This window comes from Gambusia affinis, linkage group LG17 (assembly GCF_019740435.1).
Source record: "Gambusia affinis linkage group LG17, SWU_Gaff_1.0, whole genome shotgun sequence".
NCBI lineage: Eukaryota > Metazoa > Chordata > Actinopteri > Cyprinodontiformes > Poeciliidae > Gambusia > Gambusia affinis.
In genome coordinates this window covers 10,904,659-10,918,598 of record NC_057884.1, presented here as the reverse complement: position 1 = coordinate 10,918,598, position 13,940 = coordinate 10,904,659, and the positions used below count along the sequence as shown (strand labels likewise).

The 13,940-nt window shown below is 39.8% G+C and overlaps 1 protein-coding gene across 6 annotated transcripts; it reads right to left on the bottom strand.

Annotated features, from left to right (window-relative positions):
- Window positions 1-1,342: 1,342 nt before the first annotated feature.
- fam78ab (family with sequence similarity 78 member Ab) lies at window positions 1,343-13,598 on the bottom strand. Of its 6 annotated transcripts, XR_006368644.1 has the most exons (4): window positions 11,968-13,346; window positions 6,434-6,542; window positions 6,052-6,320; window positions 1,343-1,913 (listed from the first exon to the last, which is right to left on the bottom strand). XR_006368644.1 is itself a non-coding variant. In XM_044096547.1 (3 exons), exons 1-3 carry the CDS (start codon window positions 12,330-12,332, stop codon window positions 1,894-1,896), a joined length of 876 nt encoding a protein of 291 aa, XP_043952482.1. In that variant the 5' UTR covers window positions 12,333-13,344; the 3' UTR covers window positions 1,343-1,893. The 6 variants fall into 6 exon arrangements, 5 of the variants coding, with proteins under 5 accessions (XP_043952482.1, XP_043952484.1, XP_043952486.1 ...); XM_044096547.1 differs by having other exon boundaries at window positions 6,052-6,542; window positions 11,968-13,344; XM_044096549.1 differs by lacking the exon at window positions 1,343-1,913 and adding an exon at window positions 13,397-13,597 and having other exon boundaries at window positions 2,486-6,542; window positions 11,968-12,271.
- Between the last annotated feature and the right edge of the window lie 342 nt (window positions 13,599-13,940).

Here is a 13,940-nt window from a genome sequence, read left to right as displayed (position 1 = left end):
TCTGCCAGAGCTTCATGTTTCATTTCTCTATTTCAAAAATCCTGATTGTTATCTCAATAAAAGCTCTTCTTTGAGGAACACACAGTAGTCGCCTTATGTTGCAATTTCCTCACTACCGTGACCCAAAGCACAGTGGTCTATCCAAGTCAATCGGCATTCTGTAAGTTCTTGCTTCCTTGTCAAATGACAATTATTCCACAGCTGAAAATAGTCTTGCACATTTGCAAAGCTTTCATTTTCACTAACTACAGTCTCTCCGAATGTTCTACAAAACTAAGTAAAGTTATTTTATGACACATTTCTAAATGGCAGGGATACATTGAAAATGTCAACAAACAAAAACTAAAATTCCATGGAAACACTAATTACACACCATGATTTAGCAGCTTGTATAATGCCTAATTAGCAGCAAAAACTTGAAGTAGTTATTTTCTGTATAATATCATCTATCGCCTGCATAGTTATTGAGTAACTTAGGCCCACTGTTCTTTATAGCTTGATTCAATTCAGTGAGATTTGCCGGCATTTGTTCCTTCAAAAGTCACATCAGGACACATAACAGTATTTCTGTCAGGATGAGATCGACGCTCTGATTGGAACATGGTATTGTACTTTCCCGCCAGGCCCTTTTACTTTGGTTTTATTCATCAGAGTTATAGAAGTTATAATTAGATGCAACTTTACATAAAGTAAGGCATGCTTCCATTATCTCTTAAAGGAAAAGGTATTTACTGCTGACCTCTTAAGCCATGGTTGTTGTATGATTTTTCTAATTTTCTCAACCTTGACTGGTTACCACTGCAGAACCTTGCTGGCTAACAAGACCTCTCAGATAGATGAGCAGCAATAACTGTTTTTCCAAGATCGTTGCTAATATGACTATTCCACTTTGATATTGTGTAATACAAACAAAGCCTAATGAAGCAGTTTTCCTTCAAATGTGTACAAGCTAAAGACAGCTTTCTTTTCCCATTAGCATAGCATCTTCCATAAAAGCATTTATAGAAGATGCTAATATCAAACATCTTCATTCTTGCTCTATCACCTACACACCTGTATGTATAGCTCTCCTATACTTTGCCACTCTTCCTTCCCTTGTCGTTTTCTACCATTATGTCATAATCATAATGTAATAATCTACTTTACCAAGAAGTCGAGATATGGGGAAATATTCACATCTCAGATTAAAATAAAGAAAGCACAATATTTTCTGTTTTGTATATTTTATTCTTTTCTGAAAAAAATCTTTCATTACATACGTATATATATATATATATGTATATATATATATATATATATATATATATATATATATATATATATATATATATATATATATGGACTTTTTATCCCTGGTGTTGTGCATTTTCACAGTTTTAAACAATTGCCAGAACCAACCCATTTTCAAGTATTGGTACACAAAAAAGAACACATTCTGCCCAAAATACTCCAGTGGTGCACTGTGCTTCCAAGAAATCAAACTAATTTTCTTTAGTCATCTTGTGTGCTACATTTGAGAGGGTTACCTATAAAATGATGACCTGAATTTACTGAAATAATGAGAGAGCCGGACGACCTATGGAAGGTGGATTTTTCTCAAAATAAAAACGGAAAGAAAAGCCAGGAAATGAGGCGAAGGATTCCTGAGTGGCTCAGGGGAGAGCAGATACCTTCTTCAAAAAGGAAAGGTAGCCGCCCTCGGAAGAACTGTGAAGGTGTGGGTTTAGGAGAGGAGATCTCCATTTACTTGGCACACAACCTCACAGACATGATTCAATCCACTATGTTTCTCTGGGAATATAAAAATCTTTATTCAAACCAAGCGGTGACTTCAGGTGCCAGGAGGTTCACGAGGGCATCAGCGTCACACTGCATAGTTTTGGCCCTTGTCCATCATTGGCACATCTCGCCATCTGAACAACAAAATTAAAGACCATCAACACAACAACCCTTCTGTTAAGTCTGGAAGTTTTGTTTTTCTCTGGCTTTTTTTTTTTTTTTTTTTTTTTAAGGAAGCACATTTTTCATTGGTGTGAACACAGCTTACACATTATTATCATACATGACAGGTTGAGATAAAAAGAAGACACTTAGTGCCTGTTAGCTTCAATCCAACACATAAACACTGATGGTTAAGGACAAACACACACTCAGTGACCTCTTAAATTCCTTTTTTTTATTCTTCTTCTTATTCTTATTAAAATTCAAATATTAAAACAAACTCAAGATACAAGCTGCACATCTGGACATCACTCCCTAAATATTAGTAGTGAGCAGGTGTGTTGTGCTTATGGCTCTGTTCGCTCGTGCCTGTAGTCGCATGATGCACGTGCCGCCCCCCCCTCTAAATGAGTACACACTGCCAATGTGACACCGCAGTGACAATCAGATACCGGCCTGCTCCCTTCCCCTCAGGGGGAGGCTATATGCTGGTGTGGGCTAGCTCAACCCCTGCTTTATGACAAGGACATAACCTCTGCTGTACTTTTTGTTTGTGTGTGTGTTTGTATGTGGAGGAGGGAAAATGGCAGCAGACAAGTGGAGTATTTACGCTAAGGGATGTCCGACTGGGATCTTGGAACAAAGTTTGTGAAATAGAGTCCTCATGCAGCGCAGCGGGGTGATGGGATAAAATTAGAAAAAAGAAAAGAAAATAGTAATAATCTTTTCATAATGTTTGGCTCGCATCCAGGTCGCTTTCAAAAATATGTCTGCATCGTTTTTATGAGAGGATTGAGTCTGTCTTCACCTTTACATTCATTCCTCTCAGTGTTACAGCCCTTCGCTGTTATTATTTGGCCTCCTTAAGCCTGAGCCGTGACTCGAGCTAGTCCAGCTCTGCTCCGTTGGGCCCAAAGAGGGCTTCAGAAAGTGTGTCACAGCATATCTAAATGTGACAGCCGTCCCGCAGTAGCCTGAGCCTCCCTTTTCTTTCACCCGTGACTCAGCCTGGGGACTGTGGCCGTCTCATGCCAAGCATGGGTGTCAGCCAAGTTTGAAATGAGAAAGTATTTAAGGGATAGTTCATGATCTTTAGAAGTCAAGTCTAGTCAAAAGGTTATCAGCAGACGATGTCTCATCCACGGCAGATAACTGTCTTGGTGTCTTCATGTAGTAGAAAACTGCATTAGTCTGTCCCGAAGGATGAATCAAATGGCCAGTTCAAGACGGGCCAAAACTAAAGCAGACTTTTACAGTTTTAAAACAACTCTAATCATTAAATAGTCGTAGTGATCTACTGTACGTCAACAGTATTTTAGGAACCTTTACGCCATTGTCACATTTACACAATGTGGTTCTTTAAAACAACATAAAAATAATAACGATTATTCACACAAGAAATGGAGATAGGAGACAGTGCACCAACAATTAGTTTCCTTTGTGAAACACTTGCTAAGAATGAAACAGGTAAAGCCCTTCCCGTCAGAAGAAAAGTGAGGCAGCGCAAAAAATAAAAAAGCGTTCATTCAAGCTGCTATAATATTTACTTGAGAGAAACTTTAACTTCAAATACTTTTGCATTCTCCGTTCAGAGTACGTTTCACACAGGAAGACCACTGGTAGTGCAGCACCTATGAACATTTTCTAAACGTATAATCATCAGCTTCTTTCTTTAAATAAAGGCTTGATGTAAACGTGCTAGCGCAATGGTTTATAAAAACTCCATTTGAATAAACCTCTGTGGCGTTTTTGAGATCGGAGTCGTTTTAAGATGGTAGACGTCTGCTGTTGTCTCGACCCTTTGTCCCTCTTAGCTGTTAGCGCTAGCCTTAGAGGAAAAACTCATCTGGATTTATACTGAACCAAAACAGCAAGAGTGTGATCTGCTGCAGGGAAGACATTACGGAACCTCACTTCAAAAATGTTGAACTTTGCCTTTCCATGACTTTAAATCCACAGATGGATTTGATCTGTCAGTTCTGTCATGTTGTTTGACTTCTAGCGCATGTGCTGCGGAGCCTTCGGAGATTATTCTCCAACACTGTTAACCCACTTCTGTAGTCAGAAGAACAATTTCAATTGGTTTTCAGAAAGGTTCATTCATCTAAAAAAAAAATAAAAAATAAAAAATTTATATTCACTTTATCCTGTTTTGGGTCACAGGGTGGATGGGTGAAGCCTCTCCCAGCTGTCGTCAGGATATACTAGCTTTAGTCCAGCCATAAGATAAAAGAAGCTATGCTTCTATTTTTGCATGTTATGCAAAGGAGATAAAATGGCTTAACTGTTAAGCTTCAAGGCAGTGGCAGTCGCACTTTTATTATTGTTTTGGGGCAATTCCTGGATGCCGCTTCAGATCTAGAATACTGATATGAGACAAATGCCGCACTTCTCATTCAATTTTCAGAAAGGTTTGCATTTAAATAAGAAGTTAAATATATAAACAGGTGAGCCTTATGTGTATTCATTTTGTCTGGTGGTATAAAAATTGAAAAAGGGAAAAATAAAAAAAAAATAAAAAAGAAATTCTGTCTCTGGAGGAAGAACATTTCTGATGTCAAATTCAGCTCTAATTTTGGTTTTCTCTCCAGGTTTTCTAGATAAATGAGCATTGGGTTGTTGAGCACTGATGCTTAGCTGACCGGAGCTCTTTATTCATGCATGTGTGCCTGCGTTAACTCTCACTGGCGGTAAAATGAAGGGAGACAGGCCCGGCATGCAGCGAGAGCTACGACAGGCAGAGAAGAGAAGTGGGTCATCTATATGCCAGCCGAGCAGTCGGCATTAAATTTGCCCGCTTCCTGTTCTACTAGTCAGCCCCGACAGCGAAGAGAAAAAAAAAAATAAAGTGAGAAAGGGTGGATGGAGAATACTGTTGTACATGAGGAGTTTCTTCAAAGACAGATTCTTGTCTTTAGTTACACATAAATAAAAAGGAAACTGCTCTATGTCCTGTGTAGGCTACAGTGGTAGGAAGAAGCATGGAAGACAAAGCTAGATGAAAACAGACAAGGAGGAAGTAAAACAGAGGCCCTGAGATGGATTGATGCAGTCGATTCTACAACAGCCTATCGGCAGAATAAAGTGACAAAGATGAGGTCAACTGTGCTTTCACTAGATTTTTCTCCAGATGTCCTTAGTTTACTGTGCTAAGTACAACTGATGGCTTCACAGAGCATCTTGTTTGTTGCATAATGCACTTGAACACGCTGAGTTAGTTTGATTGTATAACTGTTTTCCACTCATGACGCCGGGTGCTAGACATTGGATTCCTCTACACGTCAAAGACTCAAATTAAAAATTTTCGTTTGTGCTCTGGTTCCAGTCCTAAACCCACACATGCCAGCACCGAGCATCTGGAAGAATTGGGACCGGCGACTCAATAACTGCATTGCACTTCAGTTTAAGGCGAAAACGTTTGCAGTGGAAAGCGATGTAAACTTAAGGCAGCATGGATCGAAGATCTAGAATTCCTTAAAAATGGCTAAAATCTAAGTCACTCATTGCATTTTGTCGTGTAAATAACCAAACAACATAAAACACAAGTGAATGCACCCTCTTCCAGCCTATAAATAATAACAATAGTAAAAAAAACAAAAAAAACACTTGTATTCATACACGGCTTGTGCAGCATGTCTGCACACACAATCATATCTTGCTTAACCTCGCCCACGGTCTAATCAGCTGGCTCAGTTGGCCAGAGTGTACAACTAAAAATTAAACACTGCTTCTGCTCATTTTTGCATTTCAGCACAGTGAGACCCGACCTATGTTTGAAGGTAGAATGGTTGCTGTTAATTGCAGACCTCAAAAGTATCCTTTTGAGGTCCTTCCTCTAAAGGATCATCTGGTCCTTTTGTCTGCTGTGGTTTTATTAACCTCTTCCTCGTGTTTCTCAGTGTTTATTTCACTAACGTGGGGGACTACAGAGGCAAAGAATTGGGGGGGGGGAGAAAAAAAAAATTAAAAACGGATTAAAGCACTGAGAGGTTGGTGAAAACGGAGAGCGAAACGTAAACAAAACATATAGTTAAGGGATGAAGTATCAAAAGGCCAGTCTGGTCAGAGGAGCAGATCAGTATTTAGGTGGGATGACCACCATGGGATCACCTTTCTTTGGCCGCCACATAAGCACCTGGGCGTCATTGGCATTGGGCTTCACCATGGCGTTGGGGGGGATGGGTTCATTCTTGCTCAGTATCTGAGGCTGTTCCTGGGTCACAGGCTCCTTTAAAACAGCCCTTTGACCCAGAGGCTTCTCTGGGTCCACCTGAATATGAAGCCGCATTCTCCAGTGGATTGTCCGGAGGACGACTGTCTCTGAGGTGGATTGGTTGATGGCAACCAGCCACGTGGTAAAGCTCTGGTCGCGCTGGATGCTGCTGAGCAGAGGCACGTTGCTGTCACTGACCGGTACTCCCCAGGTAACACTGGGGTAAAAATTGTCGTTCATGCTGACTGCGAACTTGCTGTCCTTCTTGGTTGGCCCTACCACAGTGCAGGTCTCTGTGGTGTTGCCATACCACGGGTAGTTGACGCCATCTGAGTCGCTGATTGCTTGGATCTTGCCGTCACGCAAGTCTGGAAGCTCCCAACTCGACCTGGATGTTAGAGATACAGACACCAATGAGGATTTAAAAAGAAACTTAGCTTTTTTTTCTTTGAAGTAATCAAGGGTAAATGTATGGAAACTGTACTCTGAAAATGTTGAATTTATCTGCTCTGCGATTACAATGTTTGAAATTATGAAGGTCTTATTTTTAATGCAATGTGACACGACTCATATTTAGAAATCTGACAACAACCGGGCAGAAAAACATACATGTAAAAAACTAATTAAATGAAAACTATTTCCTTCAAAGAGATGTCGGTTGTTCATTTAGGCTGCCTCAACAGGTACTGGTCAGTTTGATTTGACCTTCACTATCTTGTACTTTTGTAGTTTTGATTATATCCTGCATGGAAGAAGTCTGGTATGAAAAGAAGCCATCAGCTCAAGAACATCAATAGATATTTTGTCAAATTGATGAAGGAGAACTGATCCAGCCAACTTCAGTCCATGATGGGAGAATGTGTAATGGCAAAGTTTCAACCTTTAAAGCTTGTAACAGCTGTCTCTCATAGAACATACTGGATTTATAACTACTGGCAGCCTTTTACAAATCTCTGCAGAATACAAATTGAGACAAATGAATACAGTTAGTAAAGCTAACCATAGCACAGGGACCTGAAAAATGAGCAAGGAGAGTAACTGCTTCACCATTTTTAAAAGAGGCAAAACAAGTTTATGTTTTATGCTGCATATTTTTTATTTTTTTTTTTTTACTCAAAAATCTGATCATCCCTTGAAGTCTGACAAGTTTATAAAGCCTCAGTTAAACAATGGCAAGCTAAAAGTAACTACTAGAAATTGCTACTTTTTGTTCTGTATTGGTTCAGTTGAACTCACACACTATTTTATTTTTCTCTTAAAGTTGCTTTATCTTAGCGTGAGCTGTCTAGACAGACAGTAATGCACAAGAAACGTAAATGAATCTGATTGACTTTTTAAGGGTAAAAGATGGAGTGACATCTCCCTCCCTCACTGTAAATCAGATAAGACACAGCAGAAAACCTTGCACGGCTTTGCAGTATTTAGACCTGGTCTGCAACAGCGATATGCAAAGGCACGCAGGTGTCCTCCTAGTCTCTGTAGCAACGTTGCTGTCATTTGTAGAAACTCTATCACAGTGACTATTTTCTATCTATTCCAAACTGTTAACTCCTTAATTTAGCTCATTAAATCAGCATTTGTCTGAGTCAGCTGATAGTGACAAAAACACCAAAACCAACAAACCTTTTGAAAAACGACCAATCTCTTAGTTATTAGTTATCCCGTGTTAACTCAAATCATTTTGACAGTTTTCAATCTGTTGAAGGCTACTACTTTCAAGGCAGGTAATTACTTCTTTTTAGCAAGAAACTAAGTCAGACACAATCTTCGCAGATATGACAAAGTTTTTAAGAAAAATCAGCCTACAATCTCTTATCAATAATTCTCTGCCCATATCAGGACTTCTTAAGATCGGCCGCTTCATTTGACATTATCTTTGCCAAGTGGCAGGAAGCCACACAGACACACACACGCACACGCACACACACACACACACACACACACACACACACACACACACAACGAATTCATATGATTGTGCAGGTAAAGTTTTGATGCAGGGTAGCAGAATTTTCACAATGTACAGAACAACAGTTCAGGTCATTTATGTTAACTACTCAAAGAAAATACAGCACAACTGATTGCTAAGCAGGCGGTGTGTAGATGCACAATCCAGCCCACTGACTGGTCTGCTGCTTGAGGACTGAGATGAAGAGCCGTCTGCTGCAGCAGGTATTGATCCGAAAACTTTTGGCCGGGTCGCCTTGGTACAGAATATATCTCGTCTTTACAAAACGTTTGAAAACAATTAAAAAGGATCTGCGAAGGTTGGCTACTGTGGCAAAATCACAGGGAGAAATGTATCAACTGCATAGAGAAAGGCTTTGTAGACTCGGCTTTTTAAAAATGAGCTCATAATTTAACCATTGTGATTATTGTGCCGTCAATTGAAATGACAACAATGGAAACTTTATTTAGGTTTTATTGAACTCTAATTGCTGGGGAGAGAACGGTATAAACCATGGTGGAGAAACACTTTAACGTACCAAAATGTTGTTTGTGACTTTTTTATGTGAATGTAAGAAGATGAGTGCTTTACTTTCTTGCTTACATTCTTTATTCTCAATTATTGACAAGTTCAAAAATGTTAATAGCAACATTGACAAAAAAATTTGTAAGGCCATGACTTAAAGAAATGACCAAATCTGTGATTAAATGACACAAACTGCAAACCAAGTCACATTTTATGTGTTTTCGGCATTGACAGTAACTCATTTCAACCTTGTTATCCAACCACACAAGAAAGAAGCACGAAGCTGATTCAAAGCCTGACAGCTTAATAGTTCTGGTTTCCTTCCTACTGACTTAAAACTACAATACAGTAATTAAATATTTTGACACATACAGCAGGTGACAAAGAACATCTTAAGTGACTCAGTCCCTCAGTTCTGTCCAACATTGATTTTCTGTCTGCAATGTGATAATAGATTACCTTTCGTTCCCTGATTTGCAGGATCAGCAGAATACAGGTGAGGCAGTACAATGAGCGGCCACACAACTTACTGCCTCTCTACCCTAAATTTACAAACATGCATCTATGTGGAAGAAACTTTATTAAATAAATGCACCTTTTATTGCTGTGGCATGAACTCACACTAAATAATGGAGAAAACAAAAGCATGGGTGGCAAAATAAGTGGCGTCCCTACAATTTCTATGACAAACTATTAATCCAAGTTATTAGAAAAGCATGTGGAGCAAAGCCCACTTTCTCTTAGCTACTCTTCAAAATGGGAAAGCCAAGAAACTGTGTTGTTTATTTAAAGTCTCTTGATTTCAATTTATCACGAAATATATGTAAACACTTCCACACATTTTTATGGACAACTGGTGCCTACGGGTAAGGAGAGCGCTGTCTTCAGCATTTACTACACCCAGCATCAAAATATTTAAAGGAGACAGGAAGCACCAAGCAGTGAACACAAGTGAACCAGAGTCAGTACCTCTACCCACTCCGAAGCCGTCACTGCGAGTGTGGAAACCACCACCAGTGTCCACTTCCTGTTTGTTTGCCTTTCCGGAAAAGAAACTCAAGCTTGAATATTTGTAAGCGGTGCACGTATTATGATTACTTCAAAACCACCCAGACTAAATGAATGAATTTGGAACATTGTGCATGATTTTAAGGACCTGACAGGTTTCCTTCATGGGAGACAAAACACGTCTGCAACAACTACTAGACCTCTTTGCTGTTTCCTGTTACTTTGCATGTTGTAGATAAGTACAGATACCTACAAAGGTAGGGCAAAGTACGGTAAATGTGTCTAAGAGACAGAGTAGACGAGTGTTTACATCAAGAAAACTGAGAAGCCTTTTTGTGTAAAGTCTGAGAGTTAAACAGCAGTCTCTTTTTCTTTTTATTTCTACATGCATGCAAGTATACGCCTGCCTCCTAACAGACGCACACGGGGTGTCGAAACCAACCGAACCGTACCTCGCAATATCCCAACGGCGCACATGGGGGTGATGAACGTGCACAGAATTCTGAGTGTGCTGTCCAAAGCCAACAGAGAAATGATCAATATTACCATCCTCAGCTGTTCTGTGCAGTTACAGCATGCTGGGCCGTTATCACCACCGAAAGCAACTATGTGGTATGAGATTCGAGCAACGAGAATTCATCTTCTACTGCATCTTGACGGTAACTTCTAAACTCCAGAAAATGGGTATGTGGGGTACTTTTGCATTTACTCAAATAACTCATTTAGTATATTTGTCTTAAATATCTTCGCCTTCAATTATCAAGATCGCTATGCCTCAAAACTTTTTTTACTAATACTGGGCCTATATAACTGTGTGCTTGAAGACCTAAGGAGCACAATGAACTGGGTTAATGCACATATCACAGTTGTGGATGAAAACTGAAAAAGTCCAATATCTCCAGTGACGTTTATCTTGTCAGTTTAAAAGCATTTATTGCTCACCATTGCCTGAATTTACTTTTTCACAGCCTACCTTCATGTCCAACATCATCCAACACAAATAACAATATCATAGTGGTCACAAAGTATTTGATTCCTCCAACCAACAACACCTACTGTATCCCTAAAAAGCTGTTTCTCTCTTACATACAATAAGTCTTGAACAGAAGCAGCTTAGTGGCACAAATGAGGCAATAAATATATTTCTAAAAACCCCACAAATGACTCCACATTACACATAAGTTCCACTTTTTGAAATAAATGAAAGGAAATAAAGTTTTTGATGACATTCGGACAGATGCACCTGCAGATTGGGTGAACAAGTGAAGCTGAACTTTTAAAGGTCAATATTTCCTTTTGTCCATCTCTCCATCACACACTTGGGAGAATGCACCTTGACTGACACTGAAACAGGGGACTTATGGGGGAAAGGAACATGTTGGGCCATACACATGGGTGGGGGTGTCTGGCTCTAATCTTAGTGCTGCAGCACGCAGACATCCTCTTCTCTACAGATAAAGTATATTCTGATCAGTGTGTTATTGCCCACAGTAAATAAGACGAGAACTGCATGTCTGACAGAGAGGAAACAGAAGAAAGGACAACACTAGTGCTAGCTGTCACTAGGATATGAAAGGTCAAAGCAATTATTCATCTAAATACTCTCCTCTATGTAGCCGTAGGCGAGAGCTGTTGCACATTTAGCTTTGAACATGTTAGTCTTTTTTTATTTTCCAGACAATGCAAAAAACCCCACAGATGTTCTCGTGTAACCCACATACTCCGAGAGTTTCACTTCTGAGTAACATTTCCTCTGCCACTTAATTTTAGTATTACTTGTTACACAAAAACAGGAATTCAAACCTTCAGCCAATGAAATTAAACAAAAAATAAATAATTAAAAAAAGTCTCCCTCTTGGCAGCTGGGCTCTCACTCTTTCAGTCATTCCCTGCTCACTGTGTTTTAAGACTGAACAATTATCTTTTAAATTCAAAATACTTTTAAAGTTTGTTTTTTTCTGAAAGGACCACTGTAATTTCAATTGTTTATACATAATTTAGTCCTCCTGTTTAAAATTTCTATCAAATGTATTTATTTATTTATACTAGAATGAGACACAGTTCCAATTGGGTGATTTTCTGCTCTAATCAAGCTTGGATAATGATATTAAAGTAGGCTACAACAAGTAGTATTTCTGTCAATCCAAGCACAGAAAATAAGTCAAAATTCAAAGTTCAATTTCTTATTATATTTTGCTATTTAAATAATACATTTAATAGTAATTTTTATTGTCATTATTAATACTATTGTATAAATGTGTCATCTAAAAATATCTTACTTTACTTTAACACCAGCACTCACTCGTCATACATGCCAGGCGTATGTACTCACATCCCTTTATTCCCGTATGTATTGTAGAACATCATATGGTTACACGCCTGGATCCACCCGATGGTCCACGTCTCTTTTGCCGCGACAGGCGGCACCAGGAGACGCGCATGAGCTCGGAAGTGCGGCGTCCGGTAGCGCAGAACCACGCTGGACGCCTCGTCGATGCTGGTGGGGTTGGAGTCGATGGACGTGTTCAGCTCCAGGACGATGACGCTGTCTCGGAAACTCTTGGGCTTACACTTGAGGCTCTGGATGCAGCCCATTGCACTGAATTGTAACACAGTCCACAAAAGCGCCCAAAGCTCTGGAGAAGGAGGTGGAGGAGAAGAAGAAAGACGCATGGAAACAGCAGGAAGAATCACCATAAGTTTGGACCTACACGCTCCTTTCTCCCTCCCCAACCCTCCAAAAAGAAAAAAAAGAAAAAAAAAAGGTCTACAAAATCAAAACGCCTTTATAGGTTATATCAAGAGTGACAAAAATTGCCATGCGTTGATCCAATACTGTCACAGGAGAGGAAGGCAAGTCAATAGAGAAGCTTCACAGCAGCAGAGCGCATGCTTTCCGGTGCGAAAATGCAACTTCACTTGCAGAAGTTGGGCATCGCAACTTTTCTGATGCGTGCACTGATGGCCGCATACTGTCAAGATACAAAACAACTGCATGGAAATGGGATCTAAAGACAGTTTTGACAAGATCGTTGAGAGGCTGGTGGTAATTCTGGCCTAAATTATTAAAAGAACTACTAATGTTACATCTTGGAGTCAGATTTCCATTTGTATAATTCATCAGAAGACAATCCCCAGGAAGACGACGACGTCCAGCCGGTGACATGAATCATGATCAAAGACCGCTGTCGTGGATCGGTTCTAAATGAAGTGACTGAAGCATTTATAGGCTACAGTCCACATATTCTTAATTTAGAGTTCCAATTCCGCATGAAAATGTGACTTAACGAGTTAAGACAGCTGTATGTCGGATTAAGGGTTCGTGCAGTGTGAATGCAGGAGTTTTGTCTATTTATAGCCGATTAAAAACAAAAACAAAAAAACAGCATGCAAAACGAGGTCTACCTAGAAAACAATAGAGTGTAATATATCCAGCGTCTTCGGCGGTGTAAAATTCCTGGAGTGTCCAGGAGCAAGGCGTTGACTCGCACAGTTCTTCGGTCTGAGAGGTAATTCCGTTATCCCCCTCCCGTTATTCTTCTCCACAGCGGCGGCTGCGGTAACCGTCCCGCCGAGAGAGGAGAGCCATCCCCGGCAGAGTTTAAGACTACATCGGCGACATCCAAAGGACACTGCAGGGTCAACGATTTGCCCCCTGTTCCATCGGTAACACAGGACTATATTTAAAAAAAAAAAAAAAAAAAAAAGCAATACACTAAAGTCCGAAATAAATAAATGTAAAAAAAAAAAAAATGACAGACCTAATCCAAACAATGCATCTTGTCACATTGTTGAAGCCAGTGGGTCGTATGCTAGCATTTCGGGTTGTTTTGCAGCTGTTGGAGTGAAATTCCTGAACGAGCTGTCAGATCTCTGTCACCGTCCCATCGTAACAACGGCAGGTTCACCCCGCTGCTCACCGAGTCGCCGGAGAAGCAGCTTTATAAGCATCTCCATGACGACACTTCCGCCTTGAGCGGAGAGCACGCTGGGAAATGTAGGCACCGTGAGATTCAACATAATTACTACATAATAGACAGCTCTCTATATATTTCTTGCTTTTTTGCTTTTAAACAAGCATAATGCAACTTTATTCTCCTTTTTTCACGTTACAGTCCCACTAACTTTATTGTATTTGATTGAGGTTTTTTTAACAGAACAACATGAAGTAGCATATATGATATGAAAGGGAAATGATTTTCTAAATCTTTTGGAAATAAGAATATAAAAAGTGCTGCATGCATTTGTATTCAGCCCTCCTGAGTCAATACTTTGTAAAACCACCTTTCTCTACAAGTACAGCTC